This window comes from Hyperoodon ampullatus, assembly GCF_949752795.1.
Source record: "Hyperoodon ampullatus genome assembly, chromosome: 13".
NCBI lineage: Eukaryota > Metazoa > Chordata > Mammalia > Artiodactyla > Ziphiidae > Hyperoodon > Hyperoodon ampullatus.
In genome coordinates, this window is record NC_136926.1 from 30242517 (window position 1) to 30264667 (window position 22151).

The window sequence follows — 22151 nt, forward strand, 5'->3', positions numbered from 1 at the left end:
CCCATGACCTTACAACGGATAAGTCCAAAAGATAAATAAAGACATCCCATGATGTCATCCAAAAGACACCTCAGCATTTGAAAACACAAATATAACTTGAAAATATGAATATGTTTTCCTGCAATGATGGTACAGTTCTTGTAGCATCAGAAATGCACATGCTGGGTCTCTTTTCTCTGATAAAGTAATGATCAAATTGATAAAGATTCCATTCTCAAACTTCTTTAACTCTCTGAACATTTCAGCTCTCTCTGCTCCCGTGCTTAAGACAGCAGTATGTCCTGGTAGGGACGATGTCAGGCAAGGCAAGGACGATCCATACTGTTTGTGCTTTGGGTCTTATGGTCGGTACAGTTCTCCTCAAATTTCAGTAAATGACTGAGGGCTCCTGGTTGACCAGAAGCCTCACAGCGCTAAACTGTGTGGACCATGTCTGCCGGACCTCCATGTGTCCCATTCTAGGTGTAGAAACAGCCAGAGTGTGGTGGTGGTGCTCTTTTTTTGATGTTACCTGCCCATTTGCTCCTCATGACAATGTGTGATTTTTTTAAAAAAACTCTTTCAAATGTCTTGCCATCTGTGTTACGGCCCCATGTCTGCATAGTATAAAGTGAAGGAGAAGGCTGGTGACACTGATTCTTGGTCCTGAATCATCCTGATTAGCTTTGCTACAGCAGTTTGGACCCATTCAGACAACAGCAAAGCCTCTGCACCACTTCGGCCTTGCCTAAGGGCCCCAAAGTGCTGAATTGTGACACGATAATAGTTTTCAGTCCTTTGGCCATCTTGGTAACAAAAGCGGTTGCTGCAGAGTTGATCTGGTGCATCTGTGTAAAATTTGTTATGAAAAAGGAAGAAAACGCCAGATGAATGCAGCAGCGGCCAGGTCTCCTCCGGGGCCTGGACAAGGCCCGGTGCTCTGCAGACCACATGGCACCTCCTCATCTCCTGTTCCTCCACCCCACCAACGTCTCTTGCTGTGGTCCTTTGAAGGACAATTTGTGTGTCTTTGGGGGCATTTCATTCATATGCCCCCAGTTATCTCATATCTCTTCCAAGAAATAAGTAAATATTTTGTTTTGCTTAGTGGTCAGGAGTGGAGATTACTATTTGTTTGAAACGGACAGTGAAGAGGAGGAAGAGGAAGAATTAAAAAAGGAAGATGAAGAGCCTCCACGAAGGTCAGCTTTCCAGGTAATTATGGGGATGAGGGAGTCACGGTCTTTGCTAGTTGAAGAGTTTTTCTTTTTGACAGACCTTGACTGCAGGCCTAGATTTCTTCTGCCGTGTTCATATGTTGTAGCTCCCAGAAGCTTCTGATTTACATCTGAAATAGTGTGTCCCATCCTGCTACTTGCTGTCAGCGTTGCCATCATTACTTCAAGAGTTCCTGCAAGAGCACTGGTCCAGCCAGGGCTTCGTTCATTTGCATCCAAAAAAAAAAAAAAAAATTCTGATGCTCTAACAAAAATAAGCCTTCTTGGGCTTCCCTGGTGGCGCAGTGGTTGAGAGTCCGCCTGCCGATGCAGGGGACACGGGTTCGTGCTCCGGTCCGGGAAGATCCCACATGCCGCGGAGCGGCTGGGCCCGTGAGCCATGGCCGTTGAGCCTGCGCGTCCGGAGCCTGTGCTCCGCAATGGGAGAGGCCACAACAGTGAGAGGCCCGCATACCGCAAAAAAAAAAATAAAAAAAAAAAAAAATAAGCCTTCCTTCAGTGAACTTTCTTTTGCTGGCATTGCTTTGGATTGTTTGAGTGGACTTCTAGTTCCATAGGTGAAATAGGTGACCATGAAAATAAAATCCCTGCTTTGTTGTGAAAATAAATGGTCATTTCAGTGTTACTTCAAATTTTGAAAATCAGTTCCGTTTGTATTGCTAAAGATTTTAGAATGTATTAAAATCATGAACACCTCCAGCCCAGCTTTGACGTTCTCAGCTTAACTGCCTTTCTTTTTCAGAGCCTGCTGTATCATTCTCGGTGATATGACTCACCAGCCTAGTATCGTGTATCCAGTGAATGTAGAGTGCTTGTTAAAGTTGTGGGTTTGTCAGTAGAGTTAGCTATGGGATGAAAACATGGTATAGATTTCTGTTACAAAGGAGCATATATAGGACTCTCCTTTCCCATTTGTTAGACTACAGGGCACACAGAAGGACATCCATCCAGGCTCATGATGTGTCCGTGAGAAAGCCATTGTCAGCTTGCTGGCCAGGTCTTCCCAAGCTGGCAGGTTACCTCCACCCCTGTCTTCCCAATGAATTGGAAGAACTAAGTTATTCACCGGGACACCTTGCTCTGATGCTTTGTCACTGGCCCCATTGCCTCCTGTGTGTTTCTTGATGACAGTGTCTGTGTGCATGTCTGTAGCTGGCTTATCAAATACTAATGACTTGACTTGTTTATTTTTATTCCAACGAGTTTTCTTCTAACCATCACTCATCATGCAGCAGAGGAGAGAACATGACCATCTTCACCATTTTTACAGCTTACATGAACAATAGGCTATTTTCTTTATTCCTAACCTACAAGCAGGGTATATTTTATTCCACATTCAGTGATGAGCACATTTTAACCTAGTCGATGTAATTATAGAGACAAACTCATACCAATGTCATATATTAAATGATCAGTTTTTGGTTTTTTCTACTAATTACTCTTGCTTTGTCCTTCTTTGTAGAGAGCTATTGGGAAGTTTGCGTCAGCCATTTTAGCCTTGCCAAAGTCTGTCATTAAACTTCCCAAAACTATTCTTCAGTATTTAATCAGAGCTGCAAAGGTATTTGATGTTTTACTGATGTGTGGTGTGTGGCCCTCCGCTCTGTAGACCTTTAGACGAGCAGAACCCGTTGCTCCACATCTGTGTTTTCCCTGTTCTATACATCGTATGATGAAGGAATTAGAAGAATTTAAAATATTAGGCAAACTTTTCCAAAAACTGTTCTGAGAAGACAAATTTCTTATTATGTGTTTTTCGGTGGACATCAGAGCCAATTAAAAAAATAGAAAGAGAAAATGCAGATACAGATCTAATTTCTGCCCTTCTCGTAGTTTCGCCTAAGTCACATCTCGTGTTAAAAGGTCACATCTGGTTGCATGCATCAGATATGATGTGTCAGAGTATGATCATTTTTCTCAGAAAGCTGGTAAAATTAAGAATCAGTAATAAAAGACTCGTTTTGCTCCATCTCCTTTTTGGCTCCCTTTTAAGCCTCCATCTTCCTAAATTGGACTCTTCTGGCATCTTCTGCCCTGCGTTCAGCATCTCTCTTCACTGGGCTGAGCTGCCGTGGATGGTCCATGCAGCCTCCACACTCCATGTCGTCAGGGATGCTGCTGAATAAACTGTTACAGTTATTTGTTAATTCACCCAATGCACAACAGAAGTATCCAGCTACCTATGCTGTGGTCACTAAGTTACTGGAAATCATAAATAATGAATCGCTATTCTTGTACTTTATAGAAAGCCATTTCTCCTGCCTTAATCTGGAGTATGCACTTGAACGAATAAAATGTTCCTCCCAGGTTTAGATAGCGAGGGAGACCTTTGCTTCTCACCTTTCACCTGGGGGTCTTATTTAAGTGCAGGTTATTTAGATTCAGCAGGTCCAGTGAGACCTGAAATTCTATGTTTTTCTCAAGCTCCCAGGTGAAGTGTAAATGCTGGTTTGCCTTGAGTAGCAGGGTCTCGACCTCTGGGCTCCTTCCCTTTTTAAAATGCCAGGATTCTGACTTTTAGTTTAATATTCCCTGTTGCCACTTCCCTGGGTTTCTTTTCCTCTCCCCTTTTATGATGGCACTATGAGTCTCTCCATTCATATTTAAGAATTTATATGAAAGACTGCAATGTGATTATCCCCCATCTTACTGTAAAAAAGAAAAATTTGTTACTGGCAACAAAAAGAAAGGTCTGGATCACAACTAAATTAAAGAACATTTTAGAAAACAACCAATTCCAGTTAAAGATCTACACTTCCATAAAGTTCTCTCCTGTTTCAAAAATTAAATGTATTTTGCATAAGAAGTTTTCAGTGAAAGGAATCCCATTTCCCTAACATTTACAGTGAAATCACTTAGGGTAGAGTCTGAGATGAAGTTGAGCTAGTGGCAGCAGCAGTTGGAGAAGCTGGACGTCATTTATGCGCACTTTCATGTGTTTTTCTGCTTAGGATTAGTGTGCGTGTGTCTGTTCTCCAGAGACACCATGACACTGGGTGATAGTTACCTCTGTGACTTCAGAATTGAGATGTTTCAGAACGAAACTTAACTCAGTGTCTCAACTCTGTAAGAATTGAGATGTTTCCTCTTCCTCCTCCATTATCAACTTTTTCCTGAAACACTTGGCCTGATCCTCTGTCTGATGTTCCTGGAACTGTAAAGTATTTGTATTTCCAAACATCGACATAAAGATCATTTACCTACAAATGAGGACTTGTCATAGTAGTCTCTCCGTCCCTCCTTTCCCCTTATTTGCATGATCCAAACTCTCATCTCAATGAGAAAGCACCAACAGGATCAGTCATTTAAGGACCACACGTAGCACCAGGAATGCCTTTCCAATAAGGCAACCTCTGAGTGGCCTGAGCCCTTTCTACAAGACTCCTTCAGTTCTATCCTGAACCCACCCTGCTCTCTCCTTCCCACCCTCCCTCCCAGAGGCTTCATTTTTCTTCAGAGCAAAAGACTTGTGCACCTAATACATTCACAAATCCTGAATCACTTTCTTATTTTCTACTTTGGCATTCTTGCATTATCTAAAACCAGTATCATAGTAACACTTTTTTTAAGGAAATGTCACCATATGTATCTGTTAAGCCTGAAAATTTCTCGAGTTTAGCAGTTCAGAATTTTTTAAAAAATCAATATTTTGCCGAAGCAAGTTTGCCTATTAACATCCTAAACCTCAGAGATACTCTTAATAGAATTCCCAATTAACACGCTCAATAAACATCGACCGTCAATTCCTTTTTTTGGTGCTTCTCCTTCAAATTCCAATTCTTCTCACTTTCCAAAATATGTTTTTGGCATAAAATAGGATAATTTTTTGCCTCCTGGGTTTATTATTCAGAAACTGTACAGATCTTACATGTGTGTGAATTGCCCGTAAGATTCAGATTTCTACCTGTGAAGAAAAAAGAAATGTTCTGTCTTAGTAACCCATGACCTTTACATTTCCATGTATGGAAAAGTTGAATCCCTCTTTATTTTTACAATGCCAGTGGTTTGCTTACACTCTGTTTTTCAAAGATTTCAGAAATCTGAAAATAATATAGAATAAAATGAAAGTGTCTGGGTTTTCAAGCGCCCCCAGGAAACATTGCTTTAACTTTATCTTCATAATAGAAAACCCAGCTTCCCTGAGACCAGGTGTGTGTGGGTGCACGCAGAGCATGCTGCTCGGCTTCGAGGTTGTGGATGGCTGACTTTGCGTATCAGGGTTTTCTTTCTGTTCCTTCTGCATGACTTGGGATACTGTTGGTGGGCGGGCTGTTCCCAATTGCTCTATTACGGTTATTGGTTGTACTGTATTAATGCAACTGTTTTTAGCTATTGAACGAAAATGACAAAAGGCAACCAGAGGCACCCCAGTTTTCCTTCTGTACCATTCTGGAATAACCCCTTAACCTTCATATCACATTATTTTTCCTCTCCAAATACTAATCAATCTACAAAGCCCTTTCTCAAGTTGCTGGTAATAGCTGTTATTCACAAGAGAGAGTATTGGGAATTCCCTGGTAGTCCAATGGTTAGGGCTCCATGCTTCCACTGCAGGGGACACAGGTTCGATCCCTGGTTGGGGAACTAAGATCCTGCAAGCCAAGTGGCATGGCCAAAAAAAAAAGAAAAAGAAAAAAGAAGAGAGAGTATCAAACATGCAAAAGTATTTTCCCAAAGTAAATGAACAAAAGGTGTTTTGGGTTTAACTCAAAGTTTATTTGTGCCGGGAGAAAATGAATGACACTTAGCCAGGCTTCCAGCTTGTTCCTAGTGTGTATAATGCAATAGAATCAGGAACTAAGTATCACAAATGGTGGTGGGATGTGGGGATGTGGGAGAAATGGTGGTTTGTAGACCCAAAGTATTTCATGATTGTCTGATACCAAACAAAATATATGCCTACAACATCTGTTTTCACATTTTATTTCATGATAATGGAAATAGCACAGGTCAGCTCAGTGTATTGAGGGATATGTGAAAGGAAAGTTTGTGTTGAGAGAAAAAAAAATTCTGCAAGTCAGGAAGTTTGGTATTGGTCCCTTTTCTTTTAATTCAGCTTATTAAAAATCCAGAAAATAATGGCGCTTTCTCCCTTCAGTTTGTTTATCAAGCCTGGATTACTGACCCTAAAACAGCACTCCGACAGAGGCGCAAAGAGAAAAAAACATCTGCAAGAGAAGAACAGAAAAGAAGGAGAAAAGGATCTGGGGACGGTGAGTGATGAATGTGGCAGCACCCCTGCTTCTGTGACCTTGAACACAAATGAGGAACCGCAAAGGACAAGCTTGGGAGGAATGAAATTCTTGACTTCTAAAGAGTGCAAGGAGTTTTACTTACCCTTAATTACTCAGGTCTTGGAATAAAGTAAAACATGAATTTAAGTTAAGGTGCATTTTATAAAGTGAGAAGAGAGAGAGAAGCAAAATAAACCTAAAGAAAGTAGAAGGAAAATAGTAATTTTTAGGTGGATATTAAGTCATAGAAAATAAATACAAGACACAACCTGATTATTAAGTGAAAAGCTGTTCTTGGAAAAAACTAATGATAAAGATGAACCTATGGAAATTTGATCAAGAAAAAAAGGGAAAGCACAATTAAAGAGTAGTCAGGAACCAAAATGGAACATAACTACCAGTGCCATATTCAACATTATACTGAGTCATTTGAAAACATATGATAGGAACACATCTCTAAGGGGGAAAAAGAATTCCAAACGACAATAAAACACACCAAAAGCAAAGTTAAAGAGCAAGTGGAGCAATCAGGAAACATATTTTCATTATATATCAGACTAAAGACTAGTGTTCCGGATATATTAAGAACTTCTAAAAATCAGTAAGAGAAAAATTCAACCCAATGAATGAACGGATGTGAAAAACAATTCAAGATCAGAAAATAGAAATGGCCAAAAGGAGCTCAATGTCACTCGTAGTACAAGAAACACAAACTAAATATTTTGACATACTGTTTTTTTAACCTATTGGATTGGCAAGAACCTAAACATTTGATAATATCACTGTTTGGAGCTAGCCGGAGCATACATATTTGTGGTGTTCTAAAGCAGAATATCCACTTTGAAGAGCAGGTGTCAGTATCCATGAAAAGTTTAAATGTGTGTCTCCTACCAGAGATCTGTCCCACCTCCAGGCGTATGGCTTAACTTGAATCAATATTTGCACATGAGCACAAGCACACGTGTCTAAGAATATTCATCAAACATTATTTATAACTAACAAAAATTTGGAAACATCCTGAATGCCCACATAAAGAAGAAAAATCAAGTAAATTATGTTACCAATGTATTATGGCATACGATTTAGTAATTTAAAAAATGAGATGGGCTACTTTGAACTGACTTGGAGAACAATTCCTGACATATTGTTAAATGAAAAGCATTATGTTGCAAACTGGCATGCACATTATGAAACCATTTATGAAACAAAGGAAACCAAAGTGCCTCCAGACAAAATTTTGCATTTTTAATGGGTACATATAGTCATGTATAAATGTCAGAGGAAGATCAGGAAGAATACTTAGCAAGTTAATTACAGTAGTGACTTCTGGCAGAGGTGGGGAGAGACTGAGATTAAGGAGTAGGATTAAAGGGAACTTTAGGCTTGTTATATTTTAGTTCTTTACAAAGAAAATGTATATATAGATGCTTTGTGAAATTAAAAATGTATTCAAAAAAGAAAAGAAAAGGAAAACATAATTTCTAATGGAACTGTAATTGCAAAGCCGTTCTCCTGTTTGACCATTCTGGTCCCTGCTACCTCCTGGTAGCATTTATTTTAGTTTAGTTTATTGGTTTAAAAAAGGCAAAATTAAGACACAGGCAATGTAGCAAGTCAAGCAATAAAGAAGTGGATGCACAGTCTGGCCTTGAAAGCTACCCTAAGGCACCAAATCCTTGCATTGGTTGTGCTCTCTTCCACCCCTTTCCTGTGATATACAGGCAGTGTTTCCTTTGTTTCAAAAATGAGTCCATGCCGTGCAATTCTCCTGTACGTTCATTAGCAATGTATCATGAACACTTCTCCAATTAAGTATTTATAAAACTATATCATCCTTTTTTAATAGCTACAAAATATTCTATAATATGGATATGCATAAATTATCCAACTCTTCCATCACTAATGGACGTAAGGTTTGCTCCCAGATTTTGCCACAATTAAGAATGCTATCATAGATATCCTTGCACAGAAGTTCACATATAGTCGTGTGTGTGTGTATTTAAATGCATGGCAAAAAGTCAGGAAGAACACACACTTTCCACAAAATAGATGATCAAAAGTGGGATTTCTGGGTTAAAGTGGGTGCTTTTTTACTTTAATAAATATTGTCCCAAAAGATTTTAGAAATTTACACTCCTATGTATAAGGTGCAGGAGTGTCTATTCCCCTGTAGCCTTATCCCATAGGCTATTATTACTCTTTTTATTGTGTGTCTTTCTCAAGAATGACAAAGAGCTTTTATTTTCATTTGAATTTTCCTAACTAATGAGATTGAACATTTTTTATTTCATATTTTCTTGGTATTTTTTACTTTCAAATCTAAGATTTAAAATTTTTATCATGTTCCATACTATCATTCTATTGGGTTGTTTGTCTTTATTAATTTAGGAAATATTTATATGTTAGGGATATTATCCTTTTTTATGTGTTACAAGTATCTTTTTTCCAATCCAATGCTTATCTTTTGAGTTAGTTTATGGTATATGTTTTCTAAGCAATGTTTAATTTTTTTGTAATGTCAAATAGGTCCGAATTTCTTTTTGCAATTTCTATGTTTTCATCTTGTTTAAGGAAGTCTTCCCCCCCAATTTTATGCAAATGTTTTCTTATATTTCCTCTTAATTTTATTTACCTTTTGAACTTTTTATTATTCTGTGAAGTAGAGATCTATTATGCTAAACCTGTTTGGTAATGTCTTCCTTTTTCCATTGAAGTTAAATGCTCCTTTTCTCAATATTAAGCTCCCATTTTTGGTATGGCTCTTAGGTATGTTTCTGGACTCTGTATTCTGATCCACTATCCTACTGTCTAGATCTGGGCCACTGTCCTATATTTTTGAGTCCAGTAGCTAGAGTTAGTTTTAATATTTAGTGTTGCAAACTTCCCTCACTATGCCCCTTTTTTCAAAATTGTATTTGCTATTCTCAGACATTTGTTCTTCCAAAATTATTGGGCCAATTCTAAAAAATCTTTAGTCATCTTGTTAATATCTCATTAGTCTGTATCATGAAGATTATTTCATGCGTAGATGCACCATCGTTTACCTACAAATCTAGGACAGCAATAATTCAAAGATATTGGGACAGAAATAAATGTTTATTTCTTTAATAAATATTTATTCAACACCTTCTTGATACAAGGGATCATCCCTTCTTTGTTGGCAGATGAAACAAGTAGCATCTGTCCTTCCGAAGTGCCAGCTGCCTTTGTGCTTTCCGTGCAATAACTCTCTCACCCCTCACTCCCTGCCCTACGCTTGGGGATGTGAGGTCCCAAAGAGTGAAGGAACCTGCCCTGGTCACAGCCAGCCAGTGAGTGGTGGGTCTGGAATTCATAGCAGGTGTCCTGGCTCCAGACCCCTCCACCTTAACCAGTAGGGAACACAAATATAGGGGGGAAAAAATCCCTGTTGACATAGAAACTGCAAGGTTTCATTTAAAAAATAAGCATACATAGAATAGTGTGGGACCAGAGGACAAAAGGTGACTTATGACCCAGAGTGCAAAGGAATTCAGTACTTCGTGCAAAAGATAGTCTTTGACCAGAGCCTGGCAGAAGAAAGCAAGTTCGTATATGAAAACTAAAGAGCAGGTCAGCTTAGCTAGTAAAGACAGGATGTGAAACAGAGCAGCAGAAAAGAGCACAGTAGAAAGTAAGTTTGGGAAGATTAACTGGAGTCAGGTTGTGAATCATCTTTGATAGAGTTACCAGATAAAATACATGAACCCCGGTTCTAGTTGAATTTTTTAGAAAAACAACAAATAATCTTTTTTTTTTTTTTTTTTTTTTTGCGGTACGCGGGCCTCTCACTGCTGTGGCCTCTCCCGCTGCGGAGCACAGGCTCCGGACGCGCAGGCTCAGCGGCCATGGCTCATGGGCCCAGCCACTCCGCGGCATGTGGGATCTTCCCGGACCGGGGCACAAACCCGTGTCCCCTGCATCGGCAGGCGGACTCTCAACCACTGCACCACCAGGGAAGCCCAACAAATAATCTTTAAACTTCAGTATAATTTGGACATACTGCATGGGATTTACTTACACTAAAAAATGATGTGTTATTTATCTTAAATTCAAATTTAACCGGGTGTCCTATATTCTCATTTGCTAGATCAGACAACCTCAGCCTTAAAAGAAGAGGCTAAGAAATAAAATGAAACTCTGTGATGTCATTTTAAGGGTGACCCACTAAAATTTATAACATTACCCCAAAGTGTTCAAAATTGCAACTTCATGGTGTGTAACAGGAGTCAGCACACTTTTTCTGTAAAGGGCCGGATGGTAAATATTGTAAGCTTTGCAGGCTGTAAACTCCTGCTGCAACTCAACCCTGCCATCTTGGGATGAGAGCAGCCTTGGACGGTATGTCCACAAATGCGTGTAGCTGTGTTCCAGTACAATTTGAATTTCGTGTAATTTTCATATGCACAAAATATTATTGTTCTTCAGACTTTTTTCAACTATTAAAAATAGTTGAACTCACAGGCCATTTAACAACAGGAAGCGGGAAAGATTTGGCCAGAGGACTGTAGTTTACCCACCCCCAGTTCCATGATTCTCATTCTGGAGTGGAGTGAAGAGAATCTGAAAGCTCAGAATTCTTACGACTTTTCCCCAGGAGCTCTTCAAATCGGCAGAATGTCCTAGATTTCATTATAAAATTCCTTTGAATCCAGAAGAGTAGTGTTGGCATTAATTTACCCTAAAAGGATGTAACCCGTGTTTCTTGAAAAATCTTGGCAGGTCCTGTGGAGTGGGAAGACCGGGAGGATGAACCGATCAAGAAGAAATCTGATGGACCAGGTAACAAAATAAAGGCTCCCATCGGCGGGGCGGGGGGTAGAGATTGGAACTTGTTTCTTGCCCAGATAGTACGTAATGGAAGGCTGCCTGAAAACAATGGATTAAATCCTGTTTGCTGGACTGTGACTTAATAATCAGTGTCCCTTGAAATCTCATCTCTAGTGAAATTGCAAAGGGACTCCAAAAAGTAGACCTGACCTTTACACTGTGGGATGAAATGTTGGATTAGAGTCCACTTGTAAATTCCTTTATCCAAGTACCTATGAAAGGGAGTTTGGAGAGCAACTTGTAAATGTCCCAGGGAAGCCATCAAAGTAGAGGCACAAAAAATATTGGCAATTAATTTAAAGTACATGGAAAAGGAGCGAAGTGAGAAGTAAGTAACCGTGGAACTGAGCGGGCCTCCAGGCTTGGGCCAACCTCCTCGTCTTAGGGAAGAAAACCAAACCCCACTGCGTTTGCTCAGGGCTCCACACAGTGGGGGACAAAACCTAACTCCTAGCCCGGTCACGGTGCCGTTTGGGCTCCACAGAGCCCACGATTGGGAGGAAGATTTCTCCATCAGGAAAAAAAGAGGCGAAACAAAAGCCTCCAAATGCAATGAACCCAGATGCCTCCTGGCTCCACAGACGCTGCTTCCTCTCTCACGGTGCTGGCATTCCTGTAAGCGTCACTTAGCAGCAAGCAAGGTTTTCAGGCTCTTTTGCTCTGGACACAAATACATCCAAGGATGCCATATGCTGACACAAAATGAGGCTTCCTGAATGCTCTCCAAGCCCTCGGAGGCACAGTCCTTGAACCTGGCCTCCACATCCAGGTAATCGGCTCATATGTCTATGGGACCACATACCCCATTATTGCTGCAAAGCTTTTTCACACTTTGGATGGCACAGCTCCTTTGCCAGGCACTTTTCCATGAGCTTTACATGCATTGACTTGTTCAACCCCCTCAAAACCCTCTTCCCCATTTAACCAAGAAGAAACTGAGGCAGAGAAAAATTAGCCAACTTCTCCAAATCTATACAGCCACTCAGGGGTAGGGTTGGGATTTGGATCCAAGGACTCAGAATCCAGAGTCTGTGCTCTTAACAACTATGCCCTCCGGCCTCTATGGTTAAAAAATAAACAAGAATAAGAATCCTAATTTCCTATGTGAGTCTATGATCACCCCAGTGGGTAAAGTGCACGTTATGTTACACAGGGCTCCAACATAGTCAGGAACACCATAAGCAAAACCGCAAAATAATTAGGCTTATCTTCACATCTTCTAACAAAATAATTGTGAATATATGAAAAAAATATGTCGTCAAAAATATTAAGATGGTGCTAAAGTTTATCAAGTTTAGTCCTTCAGCCTCCAGGGGTCGAACTTGCCCTTGATGTCTACACGAAGAGGCTGTGGGCAGTCAGTGTCTGCCAGGTGGGGCTCTCTTGGCTGGTTCCTCTGGGCCTGCTTGACCCGGAGGCTCAAGGCCCCTTCTCACTACATGGTTCCCCCAGCTCCTTTTCCAGAGTCCCAGCTGGCAGCTCCAAGGTTCCTGTGACCTCAGTAGGTAGCACCGTCTACCACTTCCTTGTGTCTCCCTGACCCACCTGGACCATGTGCGGAGCCCACACTCTAGCTAAGCTTCCCTTGGATGGTTTTCCTTTGAAAAGAGCAAAATTTCACCTGAGAGAAGTTCTGCCTTTCTCCTAGACCACCCAAATAATTTTTTTCCATGACGAAGTCAAACTCTGTTTCACGTTTCAGTCTCTAAAATAGAGAGAGGACAGTGACCAGGAGTGGGCCATACACCTGGGCTAAAGGTTGCAAGACTCTACTACTTCTGGGCTAAATCCCACCTGCCACCTGTTCTTCTGTGGCTTGTTAGCTAAGGATGACTTTTACCATGTTTCATGGCTGGAAAACAATCAAAAGAAGAAGAGTACTTAATGACATATGAAAATTATGGGATTCAAGTGTCAGTGTCCGTCATTAAAGTTTGGTAACCCAGGCTTGACCATTGATAAACAATCCACCCACTGTCTACAGCTGCTTTCACACCAGCACAGCCGAAATGGCCAGAGACAGCAAGGCTGCAAAGCTGGAAATGTGTACTGTACGGCCCCATCCAGAAAATGACCCCCCCGCACAGAAAAGCTTATGTCAGTGAATTTTGTCTTTTTCTACCTGCTGTATTAGTGACCTTAAACTACAACCATTCCAGACTATCATCATTAATCATAAATTCATTACGATCTTACTATGACACTTGAATCTGATTTCCTTTTTCTGGTGAGAGGAAGAGTGAAAGATACAGGTTGTTTTTCTTATTGAGAGTGTTGTTGGTGGTGCTTTGATTTTTTTTTTAAAACAGTAAGTCAATTCTTAATTCATTGTCCTGTTCACTAAGTATTCCCTTTATTGCAGTCAGTGTTTGAAATAGCTAATAAAACTAATTTTTTAAAAAGCCAAAGTAAAAAAAATGTACACATGGATGGTGATTTGGTGATGTGTCTTGAAGTGTTCCTTGTATACCAGTTGAAAAAGCACTGATTTACAGGAAGCAATGAGTAAGACAGACAGTTAATATGGGATCTTCCCTCTTTTATTTTGATTCTGACCTAAAATAAGTTATGTCACAGCCGTGACCCAGAGCTCACATTGAATTCCGGGGGTGCCGGAGAGGCACGACATCAGGGACACGGTGGGACCCTGAGCGGAGCTTGTCACACGCGGCCTCCCGGGCGGGTCCCCAGTCACAGCTGAGATGAGAAAGGCAGCCCAGGGTCATCAGGAACCTCGGGGCTCCTGTGGTTTGGAGAGGACTGACCCCCCCCAACCCCCGGGGAAAATTTTGTAGTTAGCACAGCTCGATGTCATTAAATACATATGGACAAGGTAAGTCAGTGGTTTAGATAGACTCTTAGTGTGTGGACTGAATTCCCTACAAAATACCTTTAAGGTGTTTTAACTGCAATCCAGCTGCAGTGAGAAGCATCAGAGTCTTCTGAACCAACAGAATTGTTTCCCACGACAACTGTTACTTAAGAAAAGAAGAAACATACAGGAAAAGCGTTAAAGGACCCAGTTACCTGGATAGATACAGACTGTTTCTGTCCCTGCGTCAGTAACAAATATCACTGAGCACAATCTCTACTTTTAATCAAACCTGTTAACTGCATACAGACCTATTCTGACTGATGCTTTGACCCAAGGTTAAAAACTCTACCCGCGGGCTTCCCTGGTGGCGCAGTGGTTGAGAATCTGCCTGCTAATGCAGGGGACACGGGTTCGAGCCCTGGTCTGGGAGGATCCCACATGCCGCGGAGCAACTAGGCCCGTGAGCCACAACTACTGAGCCTGCGCGTCTGGAGCCTGTGCTCCGCAACAAGAGAGGCCGCGATAGTGAGAGGCCCGCGCACCGCGATGAAGAGTGGCCCCCGCTCGCCGCAACTAGAGAAAGCCCTCGCGCAGAAACGAAGACCCAACACAGCCAAAAATAAATAAATTAATTAATAAACTCCTATCCCCAACATCTTCAAAAAAAAAAAAAAACATTAATTCCCTGGAATTTATAAAAAAAACTCTATCCGCGTTTGGTTTTGGTGCTTCCGCAGCAGGTGTGGAAAGCTCCGCCCACGGCTTCCTCTAGCCTGCGGTCCCCCCATGCCCCTGTCACTCCGTGTTGGGGACGAGGGCAAAACCAGGGCTGCCTTTAGTAAAATACCACACACAGCACTGCGGCTGAGGGCATGATGTCCCTTTAAATCGTGTTCTCTTCTTCCTCCTAGATAATATCATCAAGAGGATATTTAATATTCTGAAGTTCACCTGGGTCTTGTTTCTGGCGACCGTGGACAGTTTCACAACGTGGCTGAACTCCATCTCCAGGGAGCACATCGACATCTCCACCGTCTTGAGGATCGAGAGGTGCATGCTGACCAGAGAGATTAAAAAGGTAGCACTGCTGGCATGATTCTGAAAGTCAGTATCCAGAGCCCCAAGTAGGATCAGACAAAATCCGTTCTCTCTAGACAATCTTTACATAACCCCTTTGCTTTTTTGTATATTTAAGTCTGTTCCACGCTCAGAATGAAAATAATGAGACGCCACACACACACTCACACAGCCCCAGGATCTCGGCCAGTGGGTCCTTTCTGTTCCCTCCCATCACCACCGTTCACAGCTGCACAGGCTCTGTCGTGTCTCATAAAGGAGCATGTTGTATAGTCCGGCAAGTTTGATGTGAAACTTCTCATAGGGAAAATAAGGATATATGCAGAGCCACAAAATACAGCCATAGATGGTTTATAGATTACATTTGAAAATAATAGTTCATTGCTGGAAAAGTTACTCTGACTTAGCAAAATTATCTACATATAAGAAGGGATTTCTTTTTCAATATTTTAATTTTATTTTTGGAGATGTAAGTGACATATAACATATTAATTTCAGGTTTACAACATAATAATTTGGTATTTGTATATATTGTGAAATGATCACCACAGAAAGTCTAGTTAGCATCCATCACCACACCTTGTTACTAATTTTTTTCTTGTGATGAGGACTTTGAAGATCTATTCTCTTAGTAACTTTCCAATGTGCAATACAGTATTGTTAACTATAGTCCCCATGCTGTACATTGCATCCCCAGGATTTATTTATTTTATAACAGAAAGTTTGTACATTTGACCATCTTCACCCATAAACGAGAACGGGTTTCTTGTTCGGCATGACCCAGTAACGTCGGGCACCATTAATTCAATGAGTTAATGTCGATCCCCAGCTTGATCAGCTTGGCTTTTCATCCTATTCAAGGTGTGCATGATGGCGGAGGGTTGTCCATATTGAGCAGTGCCAGGCAGCTGCACAGGCCAGTGCTTCGTGAGGACTGTGACAATGTCTCCTTCTCTGCAGGGCAACGTCCCGACCCGGGAGAGCATCCACATGTACTATCAGAACCACATCATGAACCTTTCCAGAGAGTCGGGACTGGACACCATTGATGACCGTCCTGGCGCCACCACAGGTATACAGGCAGCCCACAGGATGGACAGCTTAGATTCCCACGACAGCATCTCCAGGTACGTCACGTGCTCCACGATGGTGTTGCTTTTGACAAAGGTAACAGAGGTGAGAAATGATGGGTGAGGTGCAGATTAATCAGAATCATGCAGGGTGCCCAGCCATTCCGGGCTGTCTCTGTGGCCACAGCCAAGCAGAGCATTGCCTGTCCCTGGACCGGGCAGATAGAAGCAGGAATCAGTAATAACTATTAGCAGGACCTGTATGATTCACAGCCACAGGACTGGGATTTCCAAGCTGGAATCAAGTCAGATGGATGAGCCTTCCGCATCACAAAATGACTAATTGTATCAAGAGCTGCCTCTTTAATGCCTTTAAAATGCTGCTCCAGAAAGAATCTTCTGTTCTAGAATCTTCTACCATCTATTGCCATCCTTGATCTTTTCTTTTCAGAAACGTTACTTTATGGTTCGTAATTTTAGAAATTTGAAAAGTGGTTCTGTCTGCCCCCATCTTCCACATTGTGTGGTCACAGCCCTGCTTCACACAGGCACCTGCGCTGACCCTTCAGCTGGGGCTGCACTAAACACTGTGCATGGGTTTCTTCACTTTATCCTTAAAAGACCCTTCGAGGTGTACTGTTATCATCCCCATTTGACAGAGACATGAGCCTCTTCTGAAATTTCATGAGGCTATAGACTATTTGCCAAAGGGGAAAACCACACATAACTACAAATTTTTTATGTAGAACTTCAGGGGTTTCACGGGCCTCCAGAATATTATATGTGAGCCTGGCTTAAGAATAGTGGTTCCAGAACCAAACTCTGAACCAAATGAATCAAAGAGAAAATTAGAAAGTGAACTGAAACTCAGTAGTTCATAAAATAAACATACACGATTCGTTATTCCTGAAAGTTACTTATTAGTAACTTTCAGCTGTGTAACCACTGAGAATATGGTCAATTAAGAAAGTAACTAAATACTGTAAATCACAGCTTTAGGAGGTTGAAGAAGAAAAAATAAAGACTGGCTAAAATACAATCAAGTAACTGCCTTTAAACCTGATCCAAGATGACAAACATAAAGCTGCACCCATAGTCAAAAACTGTGAGGCAGGAGATATTTAAATCCGTCGATTGCTTTTTAACAAACACTGTCAAAGTATCCCAAACATTTTTAAATGGTCAGTCTGTCAATACATTTACTAGTAGAAAGCCAATACCTTTCAAATTATTTTTTAATGTTCTTTTACTCTTTATTTGTAACCTAAAGAAAAGGGAGACACAGTAGGTTCATTATGTCATTAGTAACTGAGTGAACATATTTGCCCTTTCCTTAAAGGCTGAGCAGAACTTCCAGTTTGTTTAGGAAACTTTCAAATCATGTGTCTACATTAGAGTCCACAGGAAACCTTGCCGATTGCTAGGGAGGCAGTGACCTTCTTTGGGAGGGACTCCCAGCATGGAAGCTTGCTCTCCGACACCTGTGCCCTGTGGCAGGGTAGTGTCAACCCCAGCGGGGACACGGGGACACACACGCGCCATGTGGCCCGGCCCCTTTCCGAGGACCCAGCCTGCGTGGAGCCCTCCTACTCACCCCATCTCACCCACTTTTCCCTCTGGCAGACAGTAGAGGGGGTTAGGGTGGGAACCTAACAACTGAGTTTGTATTCCCTTTGACTTATTGGAATAGTCCCGATTTCCTTCAAATCCAGTTGTAAAATAGCGCTTTTTAAAGAACGGTTGTTTTCTGAAATCGGGTATCCTCTACCTTCCTCTGTCTGAGCTCTGCTGGCTGCTTCCCCAGTGCTGTGATCACCCACCCTAACTCTGCCACCCTTCCTCCCTGATTGTCAGGTGACAGGAGCTGAGGATTTCAGCCAATGGGCTCTCGCCCTCATGACATCCGCCAACACCTAAAACGTGACCCGAAGAAAACCATTCATTAGGCTCAGTGAACAGTTAACAGACAAAATGGCCCTGCCACTGCTGGATTTCCTTTGTCGTTGCCTTTTACCATTTTGTTTCATTTTTTTGATGTTGGTTTATATCCAGTTGCATATCAAACCAGCATCTCTTCTCCAAGCCATCTAGTTTGGTTCAACTGAATATCACTCAGAAAATGGGATGGAAAATTCAGTTTGTTGTGGTCAGTCCTGAGCTTCCCTCTTTCCCTTTGGAGACTGTGCTTTAAAAAAAAAAATGACATTTTTATATAAACTTTACATGAGCAGATATTTCTGTGTAATCAGTTCGGCTACAAAATGCTCTCAATGAACTCAGAATTGGGTGGGGGGCTGTGAATAAAACATGTTTCCTTTCATCAAAATAAACCTCAGTTGTAAAATTGTAAAACTATGAATTCTGCTCTGTGAGAGAAAGGTCGGGACTTGTCTTTATTCTAGTTCCCTGTCCCACCCAGAGAGTGACATTTCATCATTTATCAGCTGTTATATTCTTTTCAGCCCAGTACTGCTGTGTTTTATCTTCCCTTTTCTGTCCTGGAGGCCCCGCTGCGATGGTCGCTGTCCGTGGTGCTGGAGTGGCGTGTGGTTTGCTGCATGGCGGTGTCTGGGTCGCTGACCGTGTGTGACTCATGTTCCAGTGCTGTTTTAACACTGTGTCTCTGTAACTGTTTGCGCTGCTAGCTGCTACACGGAAGCAACCATGCTGTTCTCAAGGCAGTCCACCCTTGATGATTTAGATGGACCAGAAACTGTTCCTAAAACAAGTGAGCGCGCTCGGCCCGGGCTCCGTAAAATGTTCAGCATGGATGTGTCCTCTTCGTCAGCTGAGAGTGCCAGCTTAGCCTCCAGGTGCTCACCCGTGCATGCGTTGTCCATAACCGTGTCACCTCCCCCCTGGGTCATTGCACAAATGAGTTCTTGTGACCTGTGGGTTTTTGTTAATTTTTATTTTAAAAATGTGCATGACTAACCAAAGCATAACCACCACTCTTCCTGGGATACAACTGGTCGTTCCCAGGACAGCATTCTATTAAACTAACTGCTCTTTGGTTTTTGTCTGTTAGGAGTTTCTTAAAAATCCTACTATAAACATTGTTCTTCATTTTGTAAGTATTTCACACTTTTTCTTTCCAAAGGAGCAAGCATGTTTCCTCCTTGGTTGAGGGCTCAGGTAGGTGGTCCTCACAGGGAGAAATGGGTCAGGAAGGGCAGGAAACTTTTTCTCATGATTTCATCCAAAGATCCATGAAGTAGGGGAGAAAAATGCCCAAATCCCATATGTAGTCACATTTGGTTGATGCAGAATGAATCTGTCCACGTTTTATATGCATAATTAACATAAAAGTCAGGACCTACTTTACCATTGGTTTTTTTTTTAAAGAATATTATTGTGCAATAGAATATATCACCTTTGTAGACCTTAACTTGTTTGGTTTGGAAACAATTACTTTGGGCTTAAGTTTTCTCATTAAATCCTATGATAAAACAATAATCATTTAGAAATGAAATTACTTGCGTAAAAGCCAAAAGCTCTTTTTTGAATTGCCTTTGAAAAGTCAGCAGGAGCACAGAAGCATGAGCGGCATTGTGCTTATCCTGACACCAAACAACCTACCCAAATAACCCAATCCAAAACTAATGTCAACGTTGGCAAGTCATGGGGGTGTTAAGTCCTTGTTGCTGGCAGCTGTGTATCTCAGTTCAGAGCTGCAGGAGGCTGGTGCCTGGTGTTTCTGGGAATGCCATGGCCATTTGAGGTGTCTTCTGGCTGGCACATGCTATGCCATTCCACTCTGTTGATCCCTGAACGTACCAGGGTTTGCTGAATCCCTTTGGGGCCAGACCTCATTTAAAACCACAGAGAGCATGCCTGTGATCGGCTACGGTCCCACTGGAAGTTAGACCTGGTGTGGGGCTGGCTCCAGTGGTCTGAAAACTCAGTGGGGTGATCAGTCATTTTCACGGCCATGTCTAATCAAGGTAAGTCTCAGCCAAAAGCTGGCTGTCTTGGTGTTCCGACAGGCTTCTACGTGATGTGCACGCTTAGAACCAAAGCCCTGGGGACACTGAACACCCCTGAGTTAGGATCAAGAGCTCATACAAATGTGGTTCTTCAGTCTCAGGGCTCAGCCAAACGCATTCATTCATTCACATGTGTGCTCCAGTGTCCGTGACAAGAAAAATGGCTACAGTCTGCGCATTTGAGCATCTCAGTGTTTATGTCCCCAGCTGCTCACACGTGCCGTTCAGATAGCAGCACCTTCTCAGAGTCTAACAGATTATCGCTGTACACCCAGCAGACTCTGCATCTCTGGATGACTTTTGCCCCCTCCCCTTCAGGGCTGGGTGTGTCGAGGTAGACAGTATAGAAAGCACGCTTTGAATTTCACGGCTCTGGCTGCTGTATTTCATTTCCAGCTTTTCCTGCACGGACCTGGCAGGGAAAGTTAGAAGGACAGGAGGGATGCAAAAGAGAAGAAAAGGAAGCAAAAGTAGAGTGAAGATAATAGCAGAGGAGCTCATGAAAAATGAAGCTGGAAGGGGAGCTGGTAGCGGAAAGTCGTTGGGAGGAGAGAGAGCAGGAGGGCAGCCCGAGCTGGGGACTCAGCCCTGGGGAGAGACCCTCAGGGCAGAGAGTGGTGGGCGGGGCTTCCACATGCCAGGCGGTGGGGAGCCAGGGACAGGGAGTGGTGAGCATTCAGTCAGATGTAAGAGGCACCAGTGAGAAAAGGCAAAGAATGGAAACACAGGGAGAAGCAAGCATGCAGGAAGTGCGCCGTGTGTCATAAAGCATGCCGTTGTCTTGCCAACGGCCCATCATTCCTGTCCTCCCCTTACGGATCCGGGGTCCACTGAGAGTAGAGTGTATCTTGGCTAAGACCTGCGGACCCAGCCAGCTGAGGCTTCGCATTTCCGTGAGCACCTTTCTTTAAAATCCATACACTGGGAGGTGAGCTGTGCTCACTGTGCCTTGATTGGAAATAAACACCAGGCCCCGTGGCTGGGAAGCTTGATGTGATTGAAAACCTCTGCTCAGGAGGGTTTAGCACCCTGGGAGCCGCAGCCCAGCCCACCATCTCTGCGGACCAGACAGATTATCCAGACAAAGCCGATGGAACGCGGGGGAGCGAGGGGGCATTTCCCCCCACGTGCCTGGATGCGCGACTGTGGGTGCCCTCGGGAGGGTGGGGAGTGGGATGCTGAGACCAGGCGGTGCCCGTCCCTGTGTCCCGACAGTGAGCCCACGCAGTGCACGATGCTGTACTCGCGCCAGGGGACCACAGAGACCATAGAGGAGGTGGAGGCCGAGCAGGATGAGGAGGCGCCTGAGGACACCCAGTCCCCACAGGACCCCATGCATGACGGCGACGTGGAGGCCCCGCCCTCCTACAGCAAGGCCGTCAGCTTCGAGCGCCTGTCTTTTGACTCCCGGGACGACTCGGGGGGCCAGACCCACATGGCGGTCAGCCCCGACGACAGCCGCTCGGACCGCCTGGAGGCCAGCATCCTGCCACCCCTGACCCATGAGCTGACGGCCAGCGAGCTACTGCTGAACAAGTAAGAGCCTCAGCCACAGTGAAGGCCACACCCGGGAGTGTCCCTTAGTGCCCGCTGGGCTGCTGGGTGCAGAGACCCGCGTGCAAAACGTCCACTCGGACGTTTAGAGGCAACGTGCTGCTTTCAGTACTTCCTGCGCTGCAAGTAGGAGCCAGCTTTGTGCTTCTACCACTGAATCATACAACCAGCAAAGTGTCTGTAACAGACACGTGTGCTCACGTCTCTTTTTTATTTATTTATTTATTTATTTATTTTTGGCTGCATTGGGTCTTCGTTGCTCCATGTGGGCTTTCTCTAGTTACAGGGAGCGGGTGCTACTCTTGTGGTGCACGGGCTTCTCATTGTGGTGGCTTCTCTTGTTGCGGAGC

The 22151-nt window shown here is 43.0% G+C and overlaps 1 protein-coding gene across 4 annotated transcripts in view; it reads left to right on the top strand.

Annotated features, from left to right (window-relative positions):
• PIEZO2 (piezo type mechanosensitive ion channel component 2) overlaps positions 1-22151 on the top strand; it is a gene marked incomplete at its 5' end in the record, with an annotated part of 352743 nt that overhangs the window by 301141 nt on the left and 29451 nt on the right. For 2 of the 4 annotated variants that reach the window (XM_079717698.1, XM_079717699.1), the window contains 6 exons: positions 1088-1194; positions 6316-6430; positions 11192-11251; positions 15026-15192; positions 16152-16318; positions 21463-21783. In XM_079717698.1, coding sequence (XP_079573824.1) covers positions 1088-1194; positions 6316-6430; positions 11192-11251; positions 15026-15192; positions 16152-16318; positions 21463-21783 — 937 coding nt within the window. Of the gene's footprint in view, positions 1-1087; positions 1195-2679; positions 2779-6315; positions 6431-11191; positions 11252-15025; positions 15193-16151; positions 16319-18906; positions 19075-21462; positions 21784-22151 lie in introns of all 4 variants that reach the window. The other 2 variants (XM_079717696.1, XM_079717697.1) reach the window with 2 other exon arrangements.